The 23,543-nt window shown below is 42.9% G+C and overlaps 2 protein-coding genes and 1 pseudogene across 4 annotated transcripts; all 3 read right to left on the reverse strand.

Moving 5' to 3' along the window:
* Nucleotides 1-770: 770 nt before the first annotated feature.
* cfap206 (cilia and flagella associated protein 206) lies at nt 771-5,891 on the reverse strand. Its single transcript, XM_029733967.1, has 12 exons — nt 5,696-5,891; nt 5,507-5,590; nt 5,325-5,415; nt 5,009-5,197; nt 4,652-4,810; nt 4,329-4,543; nt 4,078-4,197; nt 3,624-3,819; nt 3,264-3,404; nt 2,914-3,107; nt 1,180-1,323; nt 771-1,035 (listed from the first exon to the last, which is right to left on the reverse strand). Exons 1-12 carry the CDS (start codon nt 5,879-5,881, stop codon nt 808-810), a joined length of 1,947 nt encoding a protein of 648 aa, XP_029589827.1. The 5' UTR covers nt 5,882-5,891; the 3' UTR covers nt 771-807.
* A 107-nt stretch (nt 5,892-5,998) lies between these two features.
* LOC115174932 (uncharacterized) lies at nt 5,999-21,229 on the reverse strand. 3 transcript variants are annotated; one of them, XM_029733964.1, is made up of 27 exons: nt 21,173-21,229; nt 20,782-21,078; nt 20,385-20,591; nt 19,497-20,109; nt 18,943-19,015; nt 18,543-18,617; nt 18,300-18,420; nt 18,093-18,195; nt 17,149-17,262; nt 16,941-17,057; nt 15,696-15,856; nt 15,252-15,398; nt 14,871-14,973; nt 14,502-14,630; nt 14,205-14,390; nt 13,729-13,985; nt 12,531-13,580; nt 12,308-12,416; nt 11,876-11,974; nt 9,905-11,515; nt 9,685-9,807; nt 9,441-9,569; nt 9,110-9,302; nt 8,792-8,916; nt 8,461-8,651; nt 8,092-8,225; nt 5,999-8,008 (listed from the first exon to the last, which is right to left on the reverse strand). In XM_029733964.1, exons 5-27 carry the CDS (start codon nt 18,962-18,964, stop codon nt 7,776-7,778), a joined length of 5,532 nt encoding a protein of 1,843 aa, XP_029589824.1. In that variant the 5' UTR covers nt 18,965-19,015; nt 19,497-20,109; nt 20,385-20,591; nt 20,782-21,078; nt 21,173-21,229; the 3' UTR covers nt 5,999-7,775. The 3 variants fall into 3 exon arrangements, with proteins under 3 accessions (XP_029589824.1, XP_029589825.1, XP_029589826.1); XM_029733965.1 differs by lacking the exons at nt 20,385-20,591; nt 20,782-21,078 and having other exon boundaries at nt 21,173-21,203; XM_029733966.1 differs by lacking the exons at nt 18,543-18,617; nt 18,943-19,015; nt 19,497-20,109; ... (1 more) ...; nt 20,782-21,078; nt 21,173-21,229 and adding an exon at nt 18,696-18,897.
* Nucleotides 21,230-22,339: 1,110 nt separating this feature from the next.
* Nucleotides 22,340-22,973, reverse strand: LOC115174936 (small integral membrane protein 8-like; annotated as a pseudogene).
* Between the last annotated feature and the right edge of the window lie 570 nt (nt 22,974-23,543).

Consider the following 23,543-nt stretch of genomic DNA (forward strand, 5'->3'; position numbering starts at 1 on the left):
CATAATGTTATCAGGTATATGCTGAATGTCCCCCCCACCAGGACCCACATAATGTTATCAGGTATATGCTGAATGTCCCCCCAACCAGGACCCACATAATGTTATCAGGTATATGCTGAATGTCCCCCCCCCCAGGACCCACATAATGTTATCAGGTATATGCTGAATGTCCCCCCCCACCAGGACCCACATAATGTTATCAGGTATATGCTGAATGTCCCCCCCACCAGGACCCACATAATGTTATCAGGTATATGCTGAATGTCTCCCCCCCCCCACATAATGTTATCAGGTATATGCTGAATGTCTCCCCCCCCCCCCTAGGACCCACATAATGTATAGAATACTGAACGGGTCAACGCATACTGATGCAATTAAGACATCCAGAGCTGCAGCTGGATACTATAGTTTGTCACTGTGAATGTGCTAGCTAATGACACTCCTGCAACATTCTCCCAGGATGTGATAAGGAGTGGGGTGTTTTGGGTGCACTTGTTTTCAAGTCGGAGTACGCCGTGCCAATGGAGATCATACCCCTCGAACTTTGCCTATGACAGGCTGTGTGTCTTGTGCACATGCCTGCACCTACAGTCGGTTATGTGGACAGTTTTGGCAGACACTGTTTTGACTAAGTGTAACCCTCTATGTTATCCTTCCTCAGTCCAAACAATATGACCCGTTTCTTTTACTGGCATACAACAATTTTCTGTGGGCAGTAACCCCCCCATGCCAATGTGCCCAACAATTTTTTAAAACAAATAGACTGGCACTTCCATCAAAGTTATCTTTATTGCTTGAAGATATAAGTTATTCATTTACTGATCTGGTCAAGTTTGTTTTTATCATATGTGTAGTCTTGGTTTTCCCTCCTCGAAGACCAGCCAGGTACACCTGAGGCTTGGGGACATTGCTATTGCCATCCCTCTTGCTCTGGCATGCAACATCTTCGAGGAGGTAGGTTTGGGTGACGTTATCCCTCCTCATGTGACTTAGATTAGTCTGCATTGAGTGGGTCACTTTACTACGAAGATTGGCCTGAAAAAACAACATGCCCATTGCCAAAGGCAGGACATAAAAGTTAACCTTCTTGAATAAAAAAGATCCATGCAAGAAGACCATGGTAAACCTACCACTGATAAAATGAAACAGTACACTCAAGAGTCAATTAAAATCACATACCAATTTAATTGCTTTTCTCCTCAGCTCCCACTCATTCCACTCGTATGACTTCACAATGTTGGTCTCCAACAAATGAGTGTCTGTCTGAGTGCTGCTGTCACACTTTGTAATGGGTTTTACCAACAGTCTCTCCCCTGACTGCATCTACAGAGACAAAATTTAAGTGAACTGTGGGTAAAAAAAATATTACTGCAAGTTCTGAAGATGCTATGGAAGAATTATGACATAGTGAACATACAGTGGCTTCGGAAAGTATTCAGACCCCTTGACTTTTTCCACATTTTGTTAGGTTACATCCTTATTCTAAAATTGATTAAATAATTTCCCCCCCCACAATCTACACACAATACTCCATAATGACAAAGCAAAAACAGGTTTAGAAATTCTTGTGATATTTCCTTAAAAAAAAAAAAATTTTTTTTTTTTTTTACATAAGTATTCAGCCCCTTACTCAGTACTTTGTTGAAGCACCTTTGGCAGCGATTACAGCCTCAAGTCTTCTTGGGTATAACAATACAAGCTTTGAACACCTGTATTTGGGGAGTTTCTCCCATTCTTCTCTGCAGATCCTCTCAAGCTCTGTGAGGTTGGATAGGGAGCGTTACTGCACAGCTATTTTCAGGTCTCTCCAGAGATGTTTGATCAGGTTCAAGTCCGGGCTCTGGCTGGGCCACTCAAGGACATTCAGAGAATTGTCCCAAAGCCACTCCTGTGTTGCCTTGGCTGTGTGCTTAGGGTCCTGTTGGAAGGTGAACCTTCGCCACAGTCTGAGGTCCCAAATACTCTGGAGCAGGTTTTCATCAAGGATCTCTCTGTACTTTGCTCCGTTCATCTTTGCCTCGATCCTGACTAGACTCCCAGTCCCTGCCGCTGAAAAACATCCCCATAGCATGATGCTGCCACCACCATGCTTAGTTTTATCAGACCAGAGAATCTTGTTTCTCATGGTCTGAGTCTTTACATTCCAAGCGAGCTGTCATGTACTGAGGAGTGGCTTCCGTCTGGCCACTCTACCATAAAGGCCTGATTGGTGGAGTGCTACATAGATGGTTGACCTTCTGGAAGGTTCTCCCATCTCCACAGAGGAACTTTGGAGCTCTGTCAGAGTGACCATCAGGTTCTTGGTCACCTCCCTGACCAAGGCCCTTCTCCCCCGATTGGTCAGTTTGGCTGGGTGGCCAGCTCTAGGAAGAGTCTTGGTGGTTCCAAACTTCATTTAAGAATGGAGGCCACTGTGTTCTTGCTGACCTTCAATGCTACAGAAATGTTTTGGTACCCTTCCCCAGATCTGTGCCTCGACACAATCCTGTCTCGGAGCTCTACGGACAATTCCTTCAACCCCATGGCTTGGTTTTTGCTCTGACATGCACTGTCAGCTGTGGAACCTTATATAGACAGGTGTGTGGCTTTACAAATCATGTTCAATCAATTGAATTTACCACAGGTGTACAACAATCAAGTTGTAGAAACATCTCAATGATTATCAATGGAAACAGGATGCACCTGAGCTCAATTTTGAGTCTCATAGCAAAGGGTCTGAATACTTATGTATAAGGTACTTATATTTTTTACAGATTTGCTAACTTTTCTAAAAACCTGTTTTTGCTTTGTCATTATGGGGTAGTGTGTGTAGATTGCTAAGGATTTTTATTTAATCCATTTTAGAATAAGGCTGTAACGTAACAAAATGTGGAAAAAGTCAGGGGGTCTGAATACTTTCTGAAGGCACTGTACCTCAGGATATGGAGTGACACAGGCAAACTGTTGGTGGAGTTGGAGGAGCTGGATAAGCTCAGGGGACTGCTTTGCTTTCTCTGCCACATGGGCAATGTACTCATCTGGCTTGGATCCAAATCTTAAAGCTGCCTCCTTGGAGCTGAAAACATAGTATTTCTCCCTATGTTTCAGGACTCCTATGCTTGGGTTGCCTGAAACAACAGTCTATTTTACATGCAGCATTGGAATGTTCAGTTAGAAGAAGACAAGTTGGCATATTACATCACTTCTGGTGAATATTTTCAATAAGGGGGAATGAACAGTTGTACAACAACGTATACAATTGCCACGTCCAAAACTCCACATACCTGGCAGTAAAAGCCCATCCTTCTTCACAAGTGTATAACCACAAATTCCATTGTACTGCAGTGGTAATTTGTCAAAGTTGGCTGTTGTCTCAGGCAAGAGCCACTCTTGTGTTTTGATCTCATAGGGGTCAATACGGTTTTCTGACAAGGTGAAAAACAAACAAAACAATTTATCTACTACAAATTAAACATGTAAAATCATTAGCTAATGATAGAAATGTAGGAAATGCAGTGCTTTACTGTGGCGGTATAAACACAGGCTACGTCCCAAATAGCACCCTATTCCCCATGTAGTGCACTACTTTATACCAGGCCCTATAGGAAATAGTATACCATTTGGGATGCAGCCAGAGTACTTACCTGAAGACTCCTTCATTCTCTGCTCGTATTTCTTGATCTCCGACCCCAGTACGTCCTCCAACTGACCATCAGGGAAGAGCTGGGACTGAGCAGCCAGGAAGGGCTGCAGGTTCTCCATTATGTTACTGAGGATGCTCAACAGCACCATCTCATCTTGAAGACCTGACCAGAACTTTGCCAGAGCTGTGAAATGGGGCTGGAAGAGGATACATAGTACACGAGTTGAGGCTTAGACATTGAAAGGCCCTTTTTCCAGACACAGGTTAAGCCTAGTCCTGGACTAAAAAACACTTTCTAATGGAGATTCTCCATCGAGTTAGCTTTTGAGTCTAGGACTAGGTTTAATCTGTGTCCGGGAAACCGCCCCATAACAAAACTACTAAAATAAATAAATTTAAAAAAAAAAATATATATATATATATATACACACACACACACAAGATACTGTACTTACAAAAACCTGTGCAGTGGGTACTGCAGTCTTTGAATGTACGGTGACCCTCAAAAGCTTCATATGTGTCGCTAGTTCAGTCTGTAGGGTTTCAACTTGCTTTGCACATAGAATGACATCTGCCTGGTGAGGAATTTAATCAGAATAACGGGTCAAATTATTATGCAACACAATACTCTTGAAGAACTGCTCATTGGGACAATTTCATGTACTGACTTGAAGTCATGACGCCCATCACCTTCTAGCTAACTCACCAAAATAACTTTGAGAAAGGCTTCATGTTGTCGTACATTATAGAGAGCCTGTTTAAGCATGTCCAGGGGAACAATACATTCTCTGGTCTCAACCTCAGGGTTCAGGAGCCTCTCCAGCCAGGATGTGTACTGCCAGGCCAAACTCTGAGAAAGCTCCAGCTCCCATTCAATGTCTTTACTGGTGGATGGAATGGCTTCATTCAGAATAGCTGGCACTATATGGAAGTCGAGGACAAAATTGAAATACACATTTGGAGCTCTGAGAAATTGTTTCAGTTATCAAGGTCTATCAAAAAACATAAATGTGATATTTTGGAACATACAGTCGTCTATGCCCTCTCCTCCTTTCCTGCTGTCTTTGTTGAAGAGACGGATGCCAGTCACAATCATGCTGAGGTCGTTGAGCTGTTGCTCCTTGTCCTTCTTGATGAGGGACATGAAGGTCCCCAGCTCTGACTGGGGAAAGATGCTCTGTAAGGCAGCTGCAAAACACCACACACACAGTTAGTTGTGAGCAAAATAGGAACAAACTGATCAATGCTGGAAAATGTGATGATTCCCACATTGTAAAAACTCACTTCGATGGACAGTGTAATTACAATTGACCATTTCCTTTCCCATCTTTGTGAATAGTGATTCTTAACTAGTGGTACAAATTACAATAACATAGTCCTGATTACCCGTAGCCTCTCGCACTGTGGTGATGTCTGTGGAAGAACCCAGGCCCGAGCGCAGCAGAACATAGCTGACGATCTTACGGTAAAGGCCCTCCAGATCCTCACGTGTTTTCACTCGGCTGTCAGTGATTTCTCGACTCACTGGGACTAGCCTTGACTGTAGTACCCGCTGGTGCTCCTCAATAAACTCACCTGGGACACAAAACAAGACCTTTGCGGCTAAACTGATGAATGGTACAACAGGTAGGGTTTAGTTAGTACGCCTTATACATCATAAATTGTTAATGCATTCTTTGAGCATTTTAAAGCACCCACTTACGTCGAGATGTGTAATTCATGTCGAAGTAGACTTGCATCTTGATTGTGTCAAGGGTAGGGCTCCCCTGGTCCATGAGTTTGTCCACACACAACTGCAAAGGAATAACACGGACGTTGAGAGCCCATTGCGCAAAGATCTCAGGCATGCTACCAGCAAAACCGGTTATAATTAAAAGCACTTACTTCCACAAGTTTTCTAACATCTTGCTTGGTAAGAGTCCGATCAACGTTAAATAGATTTCGTGGGTCCAACACAACAGCTTTTACCTAATAGGAAAATCATTGATTAGACCGTAAAACACCGACACATTACCACACACGGCTAGTTACCGAACGCTTGCCACGTTATTAATTAGTAAACCAGGCACCTACCATGAAAGCCACTAAAGTTTCGGACACAGCATGCCCTTTTCCGGCACATTCTTGGGCGATTTCTCGAATAATGTTTTTGATCACACTTTCTGCTTGAGCACGAGACATGTTTTTAACTTGCAAGCTACGGAGACGCAAATTCCCCACTACCGTACCGCGTCCTCCCGGGTCCCCGTCGGTTGCCATGGGAACCAATGAAACACTGCCACAGATACAATGTACAGCTGACTGGTGAAGCTTCTCATTCAGTGTTATTACTTTGCAGATCATTTTTATGGAGGATGTAATGGAAACATGCAACAGTCAGATACATAAAAATATTTATTCTAAAAAACAGACCTGACATACAACTTGGTTTAAGTAAATCATAGCAAGACTCGAGCATGGAATATACAATCAAAACCGAGAGGCTGGGACTTCAATGCAACCTCTGACCACCAAGAACTAACATAAATGAGACGACTATTCATCAGTCTCCATATTTCAGCCCTCATAAGGCCTTTCCATTTCCCACAGGGAACGCTTCAGACCTCCATTTAAAAAGACCTGTGATTAAGATCACATGGCAACCCCACTTCTTTAGAGTAGAAAAACATAGCAGTTCTAAAAACACATTGAAGAGAACAAGCAAAAATCGTGACAAAATCAAAGACCGGCTATGTAATAAGTGAATCACACTAGATACTAGTAAGTCTACGGTAAATACAGTGGGGTTGATCAAAATACTAGTTATTTAAACTAATAAAAGCCAATTGCTTGTCCATAGTATCCATAGGAATAGTCCATAGGAAGTCAAAGTAAACAAAATGTTAAGGGCATAGCCAACATGGCTATCAGGTAGCCTCAATGAAACAAAATTCAACATTCTCATCAAGTTCAGGTATTTGCGGTCAAAATACTTACAATAGAAAAACCATGCATTTAAGTCAGATATGACCCATTCATTAAAGTTGAAAGATCACTCAATATTCATAAGTAAAAAAAGTCTATATATTGTGAACAAACATGTAAAGTCAAATACAATGTGAACCAACAAATCATACCAGTCAAGAATAGATATTAGTACATTGAATCAAGGGCCCAATCAAACAAAAATGTATGTTAAGGATCAATGCACAATAAACAGTGATTGTATACAGCTGAATGACACAAAATTCAGGACTTGCGCAATATAGGCCTTATATTTGGGACATGAAACGTACCCTAAATCAACACTAAGTGCAGACTCAAGACATTAGAATGAAAACTCAAATGGATAAGTAAAATGGTCAGTCTACCATTCAGGCATGGTGGCATCAACTCTTCACCTGCATTGATTTAGCTACAAGTCTTGGAGGGAAAACTACAGTATCTCACCAAGTGGACACAGAAAATATAACGTGGACATTTTAGTTTAAGTTATTTCAAGACAACTTTAGAAAGCCAATTTAAAAACAGAAATATTTACAGACAATTTCAAGATTAACTTTAGAAAGCTCATCTTAAAATAGGAAAATGAACCGACAAAATATATTCAAATTTGGGGCACTACGTACAGTTCTGGTCATTGACCTTGCCAGAACCGTGGCATTGTCGTAGTAGCTCCTCAGAAACTGAGAAGATGGCTCAAAATGGGTCCTTAAATAAAACAGATAGGTTTCCCGACCATCACCGAAATACCTGGTTCAAGTGCCTTTTGTCAACTTAATATTTCAAGAGGGACACCCATCCCAGTTACTCTTTTTTAGGAGTCATTCAGAGGAGAATAAGTCACCTTCCTTTACATAAGGCCAGATCCTGATCAGGGGATTCCTGACAAGCACTATAGCTAGCAAGTAAGTTCATCTTCCTTTGACAGGATTTCTGCCACAGTAAGCATAAAACGGAACATTCCCAAGTATTGTCTGATCCGACAACAGTAGAAACATTTTATATCACACAAAAAAGTGCCAGATCGTTGGAAGTGTCAGTGCTGAAAGACGTAGTACATAGACAACACCATTGAAAATGATAAAAAAAAGGTTTAAAAAGCAGACAGAAACTAGGCACTATTGGAGAGCTATACTCTATTGCACATGTGTACATTTCAGGCGAGTCCAGCTCAGAAGCACTTCCTGAAAACAATCTGGGGACCATATTCCTCATATTCCTCTTGGCTGATCCAGGCCGAGGCAAAGGAAGACAAGTTGGCCAGCACGGCACCTCCGCTCCATACAGAGAAATCTCTGTCCTTAGGGCTCGTCACCCGCACACACTCCCGCAAGTCTGTAGGCACCATGGTTCTAATTTCACTCTGAAGCCGCTCAGGCAGGCCAGCCAACAGGGTATTTCCACCTTCACAGGGGAAATAAATACATTCAGACATGGGCAGATGAGTGGACAACTATTCAGCAACTAATAAACCAAAAACTATGTACCTGATAGGACAATGTTCCCCAAAAAACTCCGCCGGAGGTCAATGTCTGAACTAAGGATAGACTTGAAAATACTCTCATGCATCCCGTAATGGTCTCGTCCAATCAGCTCTGGCTTAAACAGAATCTCAGGAGCCCTGTGGATGGAAGACGCCACCGATTAACAGATCTTAGCCAACCCTTGGTGGCTATCCAAAGGCTTACTTGGTAGCACCATAATCAAAACTGAACAATAAATGGCACCGTTTGCAAAGGGAAACAGTTCTTAGTCTCAATTTCCTCAGACAAAGCAGAACACTTAATTATCCATACTCATTAGGTTGAGTATTTAGTCTTCAGAGTGAGGATACAGGGGCCCTGTTAGATGGCTACCTGAACCGCTCTGTGCTGAGGTGGACGACCTGTCCATCAGGCATAGTGTAATACATCTCACTGCTGGCCGACCCTCCACAGGTTAGCTCAGATTCATAGTCCTGGGACACCCGGCAGCATTTCTCCTTCATCTCCCTCACAATCTCCATCTCGGCAGAAGTGCGCATGCAGAACCCCTGCTCTTGCAGAAGCTGGTACACAGGACAGCGGCACACAATACAGGCAATGGACATTGTTTTCAAGTGATCATAATTTTGAACTAATTGTTTTAGACCAAACCCCTGTCCCTGTCATGAATAAATACAGATAATTATGCGTTAATATCAAATACCTTTTTAAGGTGCATTGTAACATCATGGCCAGCCAAGGTGCAGCGCTGCACTGCGTGTGGTAGACAGTATCCCTCAAACACTGGCACACTATGGCTCACTCCATCCCCAGAGTCAAACACTACCCCTAGTAGGAGAAACAGATACTCTAATGATCATCTGCCATCTTATAAATTATTCAACCAAATTGTAACTAGTCTTAGATTATAGCTTTAAACAGGTCTTTGAAAGCATACTGTCCTCTACTCTGGGATACAACTGACTTAAATATGTTAACCGACTAGACACATTTGTAGAGAATATAATCATGCTCGTTTTACCTGTGGTTCTCCCTGCTGCGTAAAGTGCCAGCACTGCCTGCATGGCCACGTAGGTGAGTGGAACATTGAAGCACTCAAACATGAGTTCCACCATGCGCTGACGGTTCGCCAGTGGGTTCATGGCTGCCTCGGTCAGTAGGACAGGGTGATCGTCTGGTTCCACATGCAACTGCTGGAATGTGTGGTGCCAAATCTGAAACCAGACAATTGAGCAGTGAGGTCAAAGGTCAAAACCACCACAGCCTGATACTATGGCTTCAGTACTCCCAAATGCACCACTAAAGCACATACAGAATATTGGATACAAGTAAGTCAACAATATATCACCAACCTTTTCCATTTCATCCCAGTTGCGTATAATTCCGTTCTTCATGGGATACTTCAGTGCCAGGACTCCTCTCATATGTTGAGCCTCATGTCCAATATAGGTCTCCCGTTCCAAGTAGCCATTCATTATTTCCTGATGGCAAATTACAAAGAAAGTCTGCACTTATGGAAAGCTAAGGGGGGCAATACGACCTTAACTTGATGAAAAACAACGAGTATAGATGCCACATTCTTGGCTGTTGCCTTACCTCGTATTTTGGCAGCCCAATGATATTTGGGAATATAGTATTTGGGAGGTCCTGATCTGCAAACCCTGCTTTCATCAAACCAGACCCTGTGTCCAGCACAATAGGGGTCTTGAAATTGGTCATCTAAAAAATAAAAAAGCCTAATAATTCACATTTTACCGAAAGATAAAGTATAATAATCAGGTCTATGGTGAATAATGTGGACTAACTAAAGCCTTACGTCTCTGGTGGGGATGTGGTGATTGGGTTGATTGACAGGTGATCTCCTGGCAGTACCACACCTCTGAAACCCATCAGGGACCTCTACTTCTCTCCACTCATCAGCTCCGCTTGGTTCACATGATCCAGACGTTACTTCAGCAGACATACGAGACAGCTCTTCACAATTAGACCCCAAATGTGTTAATAACACATCCTCAGATTTCTGGGAGCAGTGGATTTCTATCTGAACACAGTCAGAGCCAACAAGCGTTAATGTTGATCCCACAGAGCAGCCGCCTAGCGTTGACTGTTCATGGAACTCCAAAGGGTTATTACATAAGGATGCCTGTTGAGCGGATAAGGGTTTGTCATTGTTGTCACTTCTGTGTTCATTCACATCTTGACTCAGAACAGGACTAGGAGAACTGTTTGTAGGTTTGAGGTTTCGCTCTTTAGGCTTCGGTTGAGTATTGAGGGCAACTTGCGGTGTGAGCCTAGGGTTAGGGTCTGAATCACTATCAGAGCAGAGAGTTCTATACATGGGTTTGGTTGGAATTCTGAGTTCTTGACCTTTATCATTCACAGGAACTGATGCCTTTATTGGTTTAGGCACAGGGGGGTTGTTGGCATTAGCACCTGGGTCAAATGCTCCATGTTCAGGGCACATTTCATGTATAAAGGAGGTAGTTTCTGGTGTGCAACTTTGAAAAGCTTCCCCAGATCTTAAATCTTTCTTCTCTGTACCCTCATGGCTTTGGATTCCAACCTTTTCAATAGATTCATTGGGATCAGAAGTGATTTGTGGTAGAATTAAAACGTGTGGTGAATTGTGCTCAGTAAGATCACAGTAGCTGGGGGTGTCAACTTCTACCACAGCATCACCACTACCAGATATATTAGCGTCACCATGTGGGGACTGACCATTTACACTTTGAACACATGTTTGTGATTCAGGGGTTTTGGCATAATCTGGACATGGGGTTGCAGTAATACTGAGGGATTCATTAGGATCCAGGTTTATGGAGTCTTGGGGTAAGGATGGCAAGTGCTTTACGTTGTGGTGTTGGCTCCTATTGTCTGATATAAGATTATCACAGAGTGCACGGTCCGCCAAGTTTTTAAGTTTAGAAGTCCTTTCCATTACTGAGCATTTCACTACTTTCCTGGTTCTGCTCATCCTCTTGAGTTGACATTCTTTGGTCATCTCTTTGTCTAGGCTATTTTCCATCCCCTCCACTTCCCTTTTCTCCCTCTCTAGTTCTAATAGAAACTCCTGCCTCTCCTTGCTCGTACTTCGGGAAACCGCTGATTGAGTGGGCTTTTCATCAGGGCACTGCTTCTCAGCCCGTCGAAGCTGGTGGATCTTCAGGTTCTCCTCCATGATGAGCTCATCTAGAACGTGCAGTCCTCTCAGCTCCTTCAGCAACTCTCCCCTGCTGCTTTGAGGGCACATCAGACCAGTCAACCCAGTCTCCGTCAGCCATCCATTGTGGCCCATGCTAGGTTCAGAGGCCACAGTTTCACTGGTTGCCTCTGGTGACCTGCATTCACTCTGTTTGTCAGTGTCTGCAGAGGCAAGACTGTCATCAAGGCCCAGGACACCATGTGCCTTAAGGTCACTGGAGGTCATCTGAAAAACAAAAACATTGTTATTAATAATAACAGAAAAATAAAGTGGAGATCCCCATCAGCTGATTATCTATTCCAATTTAAAGTCCGCCAAACAAAATAAACTTGGCTTGTATTAAATTAAATCTATTTTCAATCTTGTGAAAACAATACTTTCTTACAACTCTCCAGGGGGGGGAAATATAATTTGTTGACAAGTGCATTTTGTTATTGCGAAAAAATTAAATAATCTAATTTATAGAATCCAATTTGTAATGTATGGACAGTGGTCTACTTTGTTCATTGTTCACCAGCTTAAATGGTTCCATGATCCACATCTGACCTAGAGGTACACATTTATATCATGACCTACCACACTTACCTGCGCCTCACTGCCCCATGATTCCCACGGTTTGCTCGTGCTCTCAGTCTTCAGAAGGACAGCCAACATCTGCTCCTGTACCATCACATTCTCTTCCTCCTGTAAAAAACAAAGTTAGTGAAATGTTTACAAATGCAAGCTATTGGCCTACACCATGGTTTAGGGAGGGCTGCAAAATTCCCAGAACTCAAATTCCCTGGATTTCAAGAAATCATGGTTGAGAATTCTGATTTCCTGCTTATTCCCTCCTGATTCTGGGAATCCTCCATCCGGGATTTCTGGAACACCAGGGAATTTATTGAACGTTCCCGGAATTTCACAAGCCTAGGTTAAGGTCACTACTAACAATCTCAGTAATGTGCAAATCTGAGGAGCCAAACCATTTACTGCTTCGGCATGAAGACAATCCATTGAACATTTGTACCAACATGCCTCTAGTATTCCAGCTGCCCGGTCCAAGATCTCTTCTACCTTCCTGAGACCCTCCTGCTCCTTCAGGTCCCAGTCATTTAACGAGACTTCAGTCATAGAGCTGGTTATCCTGCAAAACACATCAAACAGCAACAAGATGAGTGCTTTGGCTTTCATAGTTTACTAGGCACAATGGGCACCTATGAGGACCATGTCAGGAGACAAGAGCATAATGTGTCATTACCTTTCACAGCTGTCCTGTTTGGGGTTGTGAAAGTCATACGTATCCCAGAGTAGAGTGGGGCTGCTCTCTGCAGTGTAGTTCGGCCCATCTCTTGCATCTGTGATGGTGCTGGAAAGGGGATCCCGAATGGCACTCAGTTCCGAGTCATCAAAGCTGTCCTGTGCCTGTAGGATACTGTCGCGGGGCTGTGCCCCTCTGCTCTGAGGGTTGGCTTGTACCTCCGTCTGTGTGGGCTGGTCTCTGGACCAGTTGGATAATTGGTCGCTGTGGTGGGCGCACTCTGAAGGGTTTGGGCTCTTGACGTCCCGCAGCTGTGGTGACTGTGATGGGTTCTGAGTGATGGTGACCGTGTAGGAGTTCTCAAGGTCTTCCACAGGCAGACTGAGCCATGGATTATGGGGCAGGGTAGCCAAACGCTTCAGCTTGATCTCAAAATGCATCGAGTCCACAGTTATCTTTGGGATGATCTGAATGCTGGCCCTTGTGGTGCTGCCCACAGATCCAAAGTCAAACTCCTCCCTGCGGTCCTCAGAGTCAGACACGCTGGAGATGTTCTCCTCGTGGATCTGGGGCTGCCTGGTGATGGGCCTGAAGGAGTCCCTGGTGCCTGGTACCCTGGACAGCCCCTCCCATCCCTCTCGCCCAGCGCCAGTCTCCATGTGGCCGCTTCCTGCTCCATCAAAGCCAGAGTCAAAGGAGCTGAGGGAGGGAGGCTTCCCCACAGCAGACACAGCCCCAGAGATGGCACTGGAGGGAGACGTACCCAGAGGGGCCTGATGGTGCTTGAGGTTGGAGAGAGAGCCGTGGCTGTGCATGTTGTCCTTAGTGTGGCAGTCGGATCTGGAACCAGAGGTTCTACTGTGACTAAACGTCACATCTGGAATGTTGAGACTGGCATCAGGTACTCTGCCTACAGCCAGGTTAGTGTGTGGCCCAGGTCCTTCCCTGTGGTTGGCTCTCAGAAACTCATACTGCCACTGCAGCGCAGACTGGAGGTCGTTGATAGGTACTACACCTGGACAGGTCAGAAGTTTACACAGATTCAAGCATCTGAAAGAAAGAAAGCGCCAGGGTCAATGCAAAAACTGTGATAAGTCACCAGATCAAATAACTAGGGAAGTCTGTAGTTAATACCCTCCTAAAGCATTTCAAATCGCACTGTGGTATAAAACAGTATTATGCAACAGTAGTTTCTCACCTTTGTGATAGCTGTTTGCCAGTCTGCTGTAGCTGGGCGTCAGGGATGACGTTGGCCAGGTGAGCAAGCTGGACCAGCTCCTCCATGTCCGGGGAGGGGTTGTTTGTCAGGAAGTCACAGACTGCCTGCCTCCACACAGGGACAGGGCCATGCATCTCCAGCGGGTGGCGCCGCCTGGGGAGGCAGTCGTAGTTCACACCCCACAGAAGGTCTTGGAGAAAGTTCTCACACAGGACTAAGTTGTACCAACTATTGGCCTGTTGAGGTGAAAGAAATTGAGTACATGACTCAAGATTAAATTGACAATGTCTAACCACAACAAACCACATGCACATCACAGGAGATAAACATGTCAAATGTCATTTCAACTATTTCTAATTGTAGTCTATTTCAATTACATCACCACTTCAATATAATATAAAAAGTTGGCATGCACAATAAGGAATCATAAAACATTAGTGCAAGTGGACAACTACTTTTTTGTAGTAGTGGTAGAAGTCAGAGACTGCTCGGAGGGTCTGATGAGGGAGCTCTACAGCAGCGTGGAAGTTCTCCTTCAGTCTGTCCAGAGCCTGCACCCACTCTTCCCTGGTCTGGACAGAACCAGGAGGCAGAATCTCAGCTAATGTGTGGATCACATCTTCAGAACAGCGAACCAGGGCCTGACAAGACGGAGGACAAACCACCGCTGTGTCATTTAGGATCCATACAGCAGCTCGAATACTGCAATGTACCAATCTTAGGAGGAAAATATCAGAGTAGCCTATACTTACCATGGCAGGGGTATAGATCGATGCCTCAAATTCTGACGTTAACATCTCAGCCCTTCTGGCATCTTTAGAGATCTCTATTCTGTAAGGCTGGAGCTTCTCTTTCTGAAGGCTTTTAATCTGTTCCGTTATCTGCAAGTGGAGGTAAATAAAGCAAAAAGAATTAAACACTTCAATAAGCCTCTGAAAATGGAATAAGGAAAGAGAACTGGGTCATGTTCATTAGGCACCAAATGGAAGAACTGACAAACAGGAAAGGACTGGACTAACAACGACCAATTTTTGTTGTCAGTTGGAAAGCATTTTAAAATGTTTTTGTTTTGTGCCCTAATTAACAACATTTTAGAGTAATTGTTATGCATTATAACAAACCTGCTGTGCCTCATTACGCAGCTGGAAGACCTGTAGCTGGAGGTGGGCCTTGGAAAAGGCCTGTTGCCACAGCAACTCAATTTTTTCCACAGCCACAGTTATCCTGTCAACAAAGACAACAATAAGATACATTGAGTCTTTTCCCCGGGTTGAAGGTAGCAGAATACTATGATGAACCTTGAAATAGAACAGTTCTGTATACATTACTTACATAATATCTATCATTGACAGCTTTGTCTAGATAGAAAGTCATTTGGTGTCAAATATGCAAGTCTTCCCTTCAAAAACAAATAAAATGCACACCTTAACCCTAAGGAAAAGGCTAAATGGCAGCTTGCCTACATTTACTTTGTCGGCAGTGTCAACCACACAGTACAGTACCTGCTGTAGTTCTGCAGCATGTCGAAGGCTGTGTTGGTGAAGAGGGCTGTCCCGGCCATGGCCTGATAGCACGAGTTCTTCTCAGGGTAGCGCATCTTCTCCACCACACACTCACAGTGCTTTAGCAGCTCATCCAACCCCAGCTCCCTACACACCACAAGGATAGTAGTTACACATGTCCTCTGTCCATAATATGTACATACAGTCACTCAGCCTTTGCAGGGGCACAAGAGTCCATAGATTCAAGGAAATATTCAAGGAAATCCTTCAAAAGGCGTTGCAACTTGAGGCAGGTAACTTAAGCCATTAAAAGCACTTAGAAAGTGAGCATATGTACAGCCGCTATATGTGTAGATCAACTCGGCTTACACATGTACTACCCAAAGTAGGCATTTGTTATGTCCAACTGAATAAGAGCCCAATGGTGAAAACGGAGTCTCTTACTGCCGAAGCATTTGGAACTTGGCCTCGTTGGTGTAACAGAAGGCCTTCAGCTCAGTGAAGGCAGAGGGGACAGGCTGTCTGGAGAGGGTCTGCAGGGTAGAGATGGAGGACGGGAGCCTCTGGACCACCGAGAGAAACTCCTGGACAAAGCCATCTATCTCCTATATAAACAGTCCAAGAAGCTAGTTAGAAGGATGAGGGTGAGATGAAGTAGAAAGTAGAAAAAAAATACAATAAAGTTAATTCTGTTGCTTCAAAATGGCATTATTCACATGCTTGTCAAAGTTGTACAATCACCAACCAATAGGCAAAAGACAAGCTAAATCTACAACAAAGTTCTCACCTACTCAATCTACCAAGAATGTCCATTTAGTTACTGTAACAGCACAACATTGTAACCGAAAACATTAATTACAGCATCTCAAAACAGACTTCCCTCAGCAGTACTAATGAATAGTCAACATGGGTGAACACCCAGTCAAACATGAGTGAATATGATCAAATGGCGAGAGGAGAGGGGGCCGCCATTCACTTGGTAATGAGGTCCACTGATTGCACTCCGCAATTGCGCAAGCTTCACCAAGGTAACAATGGGTCAGGGGCCACATCACTGAAACTCATGAATGGATTCACAAATGAAAAATCTCCCCACAGATGACAGTTGAATCACTAATTGCACACCCATCTCTCCAGATAGATTCAGTTAATGAATCTACCACAGATGTTTACTAGTGAAAGAAATAATATAGCTTGGATTGGAAGCAGAGTTCTCCTGCTCTCTTAGTCATTTCATCCTCAAGACAGGCAGCAAATCAAAAGCAGAGGATAGGAGGCAGTGAGGTCGTCCTTTGACCCCTGATGGGGAAAGGAGGACAATGCTGCCGTGTGTTAAACCTATTAGTGGCGTTATGACTGATCCTAAGATAATCTACTGCCAAAACTCGCTGTGGCAAACAAGACTGTCCTTTTAAGAAGATCACATTACACACACGACAAGACTAGTCATGTATTGCCAAAGATTTATCATGAGAAAAGTCCAGTGTGCTTATTTAACAGAATGAGTAGTGATGCTAGTAGTGAATGGAATTCTTTGAAAGAAAACGGTCATGAGAATTCTGGTGAGATTATATGCCAATGAATGGGCACAAACATTTTACAACTGGCATAACTTTCCACTTGACCAATAAGCAAAATACCACAGTATGAAATGACAACAGTCCATGTAAATGATTGTAAGAGACAAACCTTGATAAAGGTAACCCAACTCCGATGACAGTAAACCAGGTAGCCTCCTAAAGATGCAGTCAACTGGCTTCTATCAATGTAGTTGGAAAGGTCAAAGACCCCTTTCAGCAGAACTCTCTGTTGGTATTAAAAGGATGTTTAGACACACACACCACACACACACCACACACACACAGTATGCAAGGTGAAAACAGTGAACCCATCTTACCTTAAAGGGAGCAACATAAGACTTTGACGGTACGAGCAGTTTCAACAAAAGTTTCAGAACATCTTTCTTTCTCGGTTGAATTATGTATACAGTGTGCACAGTCCTCCTATGAAGCTAGATGGGGAAAGAAATTAATGTTACTTTTGTCAATATTAATTAATGACAACAAGTCAAAATCCCACACCTTCTAGTAGTACAACTTGGGTGGGGCACACGAATGTCTTCCCCGATGTGGAACTGTAATGAGCACCACGGTTCTGTCAGTGGCCATGACAAATGAGGACAAACTGACACACCATTATCAAAAATGACTAAATCAAATGCACACAGTATGTTTGTGGACATTAAGAGTCTACCATTTTGATTGTCAAAATGATAATATGTAATCAGACAAAAAGAGCCACAGACCACTGAATTGTATGGCAGATTTCCAAACAAACACCTTAACCAATTTAGCTCAGATAATGCAATTCCTCATACAATTCCACTAGGGCTTATTAAATAACTGAAGGCATATGATGCAGCATGTGATCTCCCTCCCTGCCACCACTTCAGTATTTTAGCCCATAACCATCATCCAAGCAGGAAGTGACGCACTTCGCATTGTGCCCTAAAGAGCAACAGACAAGAACACTTAATGAGCTAGGAGTACCAGAAAGGCCAATCCGAGGTGGAGCTATGAAGTGCTGAACAACATCATTGTGGTTGAACTGGACACAGCAATACAACAAACTGAGAATAACTAGCAACACTTCCCAGACAAAATCAACTTATTATTATTTTTAATTGTGCAAAAGTGGATTGAGGTGTACTAAATAACATTACTTTAAGAACCAACTATGACCATTACTGTAAAGCAATGCCTACAATCCATCTAAAATATTAAATGTTGCCTCAAATTATTCAAAATATGCATTTTTTTGGCAAAATGATAGAATAGATACCTCAAGGAGAAGAAGAGTTTCAGCGATGAACCTTGTTGTATTAAGAGTGGCTTGTCTCAAATCAGCCACAACTGAAACCAAGCTCTCCTTCTCCTGTTTCTTACTAAAAAACAAAGTGGCATCAGTAAGGCTTAACATGACTTCCAGTTGAGCAATCTTAAATGGACATCGTTAAAAAAAAAAACACATTACATTGTAGGTACATACTTGTACAAACAGAGAAAGTAGTGTATGAAGTCAACCACTTCAGATTTGCTTAGATCTGAAAGACTGCCATGAGAATCCACAGGGAACATGACCAGAGGACATCCATGCTGATCAAAGGCACCTGTTGACAGAAATCCAATCATTTCATGCGCACATTGTTACAGTTCATAATTTGCAATTGTTTTGTTACATTTTGCACATAGTAACATATAATAAACACTCGATTCATTATTTCTAGCCTACCAGGGAAAACTACTGCTCCCGAGTTCAACACATGATCTGGAGGCAGCGGTAGGGAGGGGGAGGCCCCTTGGAATTCTGAAAGGATTTGTGCGAAACGAAAATGTACATGAGAAACATGCCTGGGTACAATTTCATCGGTGTTTTTCCACTAACCTTAGAAACCAGAGCGTCCGGCGCCTTCCAATCCCTCTCCCCACCCAACTGCAGCCAATAAGTAGCAAAACTACCCTCACTACAATACATCAGAACAGAGCTTATTTGCAGGCACATTTTACACACTTGATTTACCACAAACACAAAGCACTACCATCACACGTGATATTTGAATGCAACATCATAATGACTTCGTAAATTTGTAACAAATTCTCACGCTGCATCGTGCACTTGACTCGATTCTTACCGGTTGCGTGGCGGCGGCTCATTGTGGGGTTCACAGTCCTTTCCAAACGTTGAAGCTTTCGTTGTTATTTTTCCTGCCGGAATGCGAGAAAAATATTTAGAATCGATCCTCTCATATTTCCTAACTAAACAATCTAAAAGACAGCATTATATTTGAGTGTCGGTTGGACGAGAGACTTGGGACCTAGTCCACTTGTTTCCGCCATATTGAGTTCATTCCGAACAGGGTATCGTGCGGTTGAACAATTCCATGGAGTGGATGCTGCAAGCCTTCATTTATAACTTCAAATATCGGAGGGCGGGGAAATATAACGACAACGTGACTTGCATGGAGAGATGCATAGCTGTTAACATTCTGTGAACTGATGGCAATCAATGCAATGCTGTATTTATATTTGATTATTTTGAGATTCATGACCATGCAATGCTAATAAAATAAACCATTGAACAATAAATGCACGCACAGATTATTTCAAAGAGATGTAACACAGTTCATCCTAATGACAACGTAAATCATTCCTGGCATTGAAGATTATAAAATAAACTTTTACCTACCAAAGTTTTGTTGTTGAAATCAACATGTGACCTGCCTATATGACAGGTACTTGTGATGCCTGGCATAATCACACGATCAGATATCAAACCGACAAAATTACTGCAATTATTACACAAACAAATAGCATGTGGATAATCCGATTTATTACAGTTGACCAATTGTGATAAGCCAAAGAGACGCGTGTTTTTCTGGGCTTCTATTCGTTCACTTGTCATTCAACCTGTACATTTCTTTGACGGTAGGATAAAGTCAGCTTGATCAGGCTTCAATTCTTTAAACTGCTGATTGATGAAATGTTGAAATGCTGCCCTTGTTTCTTCCAGGTCATCCATATATACTTGCTTATCGGCTACTGCTGTACGGAGGTCCCTAATGGTCTTGTCCAGCAGAGTCTCCAGCGCTTGTGTTGACTCCTTCAAGGTAGTTAGTTCTGCCTTGTACCGCCCCTCCGCCTCATCTATGTTGCGTTGGGCAATATCCATCTCCTCCCTTCGGGTTCTCTCGATGTTGCCAGTGATGCTGGATATCATCACTGCCCTCACTTCCACCAGTATCTCATCTTTTTTCTTGCTGGCGACAGCCTTTGCATCCTCCGGTTGCAGCATGAAGTCCCTGTTGTAAACATATCACATAATGAGTTTGTGAACCACAATAGGAAAATCATTAGCCGGTCACAGATCTATTTGAGATTTTGCCTACTCCTCCGTTGTCATCATTGTCAAGCCAAGCATGTTTGCCACGACAATTCCAAGATGGCAAAGACAGACAGGCATCAAGCTAGAAAATTATGACTATAAAAAGCACACACATCTCACTCATTGCCCCAATTTACACCCATGAGCTGCTTTTGAAATACTGTAGCTATCACTCTGATCACATATGTCTACCAACATCTCCAAGATAGTGGCAGCGTGTGCAGTAGTTTGTTCCTCTTCTCTTCGGGTTCTCACAACACTCTTAGCATGCCGCTGGGCTATCTTCTCTATGGCCCTTCGGATCTCCTGAGAGGCCCTCTCTTCGTTTCGTTTGCGCAGTTTCTCAATGTCGGACCTGATCTTGCGCTTTGTTTTGATATCGTACTTAACCATGGTCTCCTGAGGATGTCATGAGGCAATTCAATTGATTACATAGGCTTACACATAGCCAACCCTACACTCTATTCAAATATCTGAGCATCACAGCTTTTTATGAAACAATTGATATAGTAGGCTACTCTATCAATTTGTACATGTCTATAGACTACTATAGATTACAATTGTTTTCCTTTTATAAGTGTCCTCACACCTGCAAATAAGAGTTTGCATTTTCCACTTTCCTCCTCAAGAGCTCTCTCTCCTTTCTGGCCCACTGAAGTGTCTCTAACACTATTTTCTCAATTTCCATATCAGCCTGAAAGCAAGACTTATCATTAGCAAAACCTCTTGCACAGTATTGAAGTCCAGACCTAACGCAATGTTCAACAACAAAAAGCAGCATATTTGTGTACCTTGCCCCACGCCTTCTCAGTAGCAGCTCTAATACACTCCTCCTTCTCTTTTTGAAACTCTGTCATGTAATACTGGTGTATGTTTTCTCCTATATCTGCAATTCAATGTGATACAGTCACTTAAACATCTGTTACAGGCTGCTACCATTGATACATGGAGTGGGTGTAGTAAAGGAGGAGTGGGCATACCAATGATGTTTGAGTGAGTACTCAACTGCTTCAGCTCTTTCATTGGGTCTCCATACAAAGCTGTGAGAGCACGGCTAGTGGGCTCTCGCTTTCTTGCAGTGCATCTATGACCTCCTTTAGATAGAGTGGACGGATGCTGTGAAGCTTTGAGGGTTCCCACGTTGGGTTTCCATTGCTCTTTGAGTGTGTCCATTTTAGCTTTTACAGTGGACCTCACAAAGCACGTAATTATTGTAGCTTTGACTCACCCCATGGGGCGGGATATCTTGCTTTAATCAAATCTAGTTACAGAGATCTGTTGGAAGTACTAAAAAAGGTTGCCTTGCTGAAGAAAACAACTAAGAATTTATGACTCCAAATGCAGGTGCCGGAAAAAATAATAATCCATTGTGATGCTATTTAGAACGCACGTGGCTCATTGAGAGCTGGTCAGCTCCTAGTCCAATAATGGTGCCTAAAGTAACTCCATCTAACATACATCGATTCTCAATTGCGGTACTCTACTTTCATATAAATAAAAAAAAATCCACAAATGCAAAAATACACACTTACTGCACACTGTTTTAACCTGTTATAACACAGTTGCAGTCACGTTTGTGGCGTCCACTTGCCGTTTACAGTGTTAGGAGACGCATATAGATAATTAGCAAAGGTAGTCCACTCTTGTTTTCCGTTAAAAAAAAAACCTGTAACATGGAAATGTGGTCGTGTGGGAACTCTGACCCTACAAAGGTGTGTAGTCAATTAAACTTTTGTTTATAAATGTTTTTTTATGCTGCTAATATGAAATATACATTCCTTGTTTCCATTACCGCACCGCAAGAGATTAGTGTTAACTTTAAAGCGAAGTGTCTGCGGAGGCTCTTAACAAAACCCCCCCCTTCAGAAGATACTGTAATGAAACAGCAGGGAGCAGGTCTCGAACCCTCGACCTTCTAGTCCGAAGTCCAGTGCGCTATCGACCGTGTCGCAAAAGCATGCTCATGCGGCAGAGTCGATATCCGCGCTTATAAACCCAGGGTCGTTACAATACCATCGTCAGTTTTCAGCTCCTTGCTTGATGATGATTGCTAATTGCTCAATATGCTTTCATGAGTTTTACATTCTTACCCTTACTCTATGGTAAATTGTTATTTCAATAGTTTCATAAATGAATCCAAGTCCTACTGCCTAATTGTAACAATATTTAATAACCATCGTCATTACATAGATCCAGTGCTTTCAGGCCACGCCATTTTTACCACAATAATGTTCAGGATATATTGCACATCTGATTTGATCAGTCCCATTTAGACGTTTTCCTCCCCTTCACTGTCAATAACTTCATACAGCTGCTGGTCGTTCTCTTTGGTGGCATGAAGGTATCCCAGGTAGCCCACACACAAGGTGATTGTCACAATTCCAAATGCCATCACTGGCTTGTTCTGTAAAGGAAACACAATTTACATTGACAATAGAACAGACGATACTGATGAACAAACAGACTCATTGTCCGTAATACAATTGTGGCCAGTGAGTTAGGCCTTACGGGTCTAACGAAGAGCTCAGGGTTGACAGCTCAGAAAAGAGTGGTCTTCGCTCCTCTAAGGCCAGGCATCCCGAAGTCCCCTTCTTTCGGAGCCTCCTTACCGCTTTCAGATGCCATTGTGCAATTACTTGAGGAGATGGATAAGGTTTACATTTATTGTATAAAGAAGTGCAACGCGTTTGAGGAAACGCTATTAATGATGGAAACCATCTGGAACGACCAATAGCGCATCCACAACAACACGTCCACTTGTTTTGGAAGTCATGGCTAACAGTCAACGAACTCCAAGAAAAAACACATTGTTTGCATGTTAGAACGTCTTTATAATAGTAGAGCGCCACCTTGTGGATGGAGTAGGCTACACCATGGTTTCTGCTGTATTTATTTTTATTTAACCTTTATTTAACTAGGCAAGTCAGTAGCATTTGTGTCACAGTCAGTCAGACCCTTGGTTTGGCAATTTGCTTACAGTATACAAGACACCCATCATAAACGATTTTATATGAACGTTGTTTCCCCGAATTCAGAAAAAAGTGCAATATCTTGTTAGGCTTGAACAGAGGGAAAGGTGAGCCTATCCATTACTACCACTCAAGTCATAGGACACCTGAAATACCTATAAAAAATGCATGGTACAAGTTGTCATTCATGACCAAAATAGCTACAAAGAAGTCAACATTTGCAAGGGACATTCAAATAATCATTGAACTTAGATACAATTATATATATTTTTATTCTTTCAGCAACGCAACATGAACTCATGGACTGATATTTCCTACCACGGGTGACAGGTTCAGTGTTTAATGTGACCATGGTGACGCTGTCTGTCCCAGAACAAACTGT

The sequence above is a fragment of the Salmo trutta genome, chromosome 35 (genome assembly GCF_901001165.1).
Source record: "Salmo trutta chromosome 35, fSalTru1.1, whole genome shotgun sequence".
Taxonomy (NCBI): Eukaryota; Metazoa; Chordata; class Actinopteri; order Salmoniformes; family Salmonidae; genus Salmo; species Salmo trutta.

Coding starts and splice junctions, on each gene's coding strand:
- cfap206 (XM_029733967.1), bottom strand. CDS start 5,881: ATGGCAACCGACGGGGACCCGGGAGGACGCGGTACGGTAGTGGGGAAT. Junction 5,198..5,324: donor CATGAATTACACATCTCGAC/GTAAGTGGGTGC, acceptor TTTGTGTCCCAG/GTGAGTTTATTGAGGAGCAC. Junction 4,811..5,008: donor CACAGTGCGAGAGGCTACGG/GTAATCAGGACT, acceptor GGTGTTTTGCAG/CTGCCTTACAGAGCATCTTT.
- LOC115174932 (XM_029733964.1), bottom strand. CDS start 18,964: ATGAGCCGCCGCCACGCAACCG. Junction 18,618..18,942: donor GAGCCGCCGCCACGCAACCG/GTAAGAATCGAG, acceptor AAATCCTTTCAG/AATTCCAAGGGGCCTCCCCC. Junction 12,417..12,530: donor AAACAGGACAGCTGTGAAAG/GTAATGACACAT, acceptor TGTGTTTTGCAG/GATAACCAGCTCTATGACTG.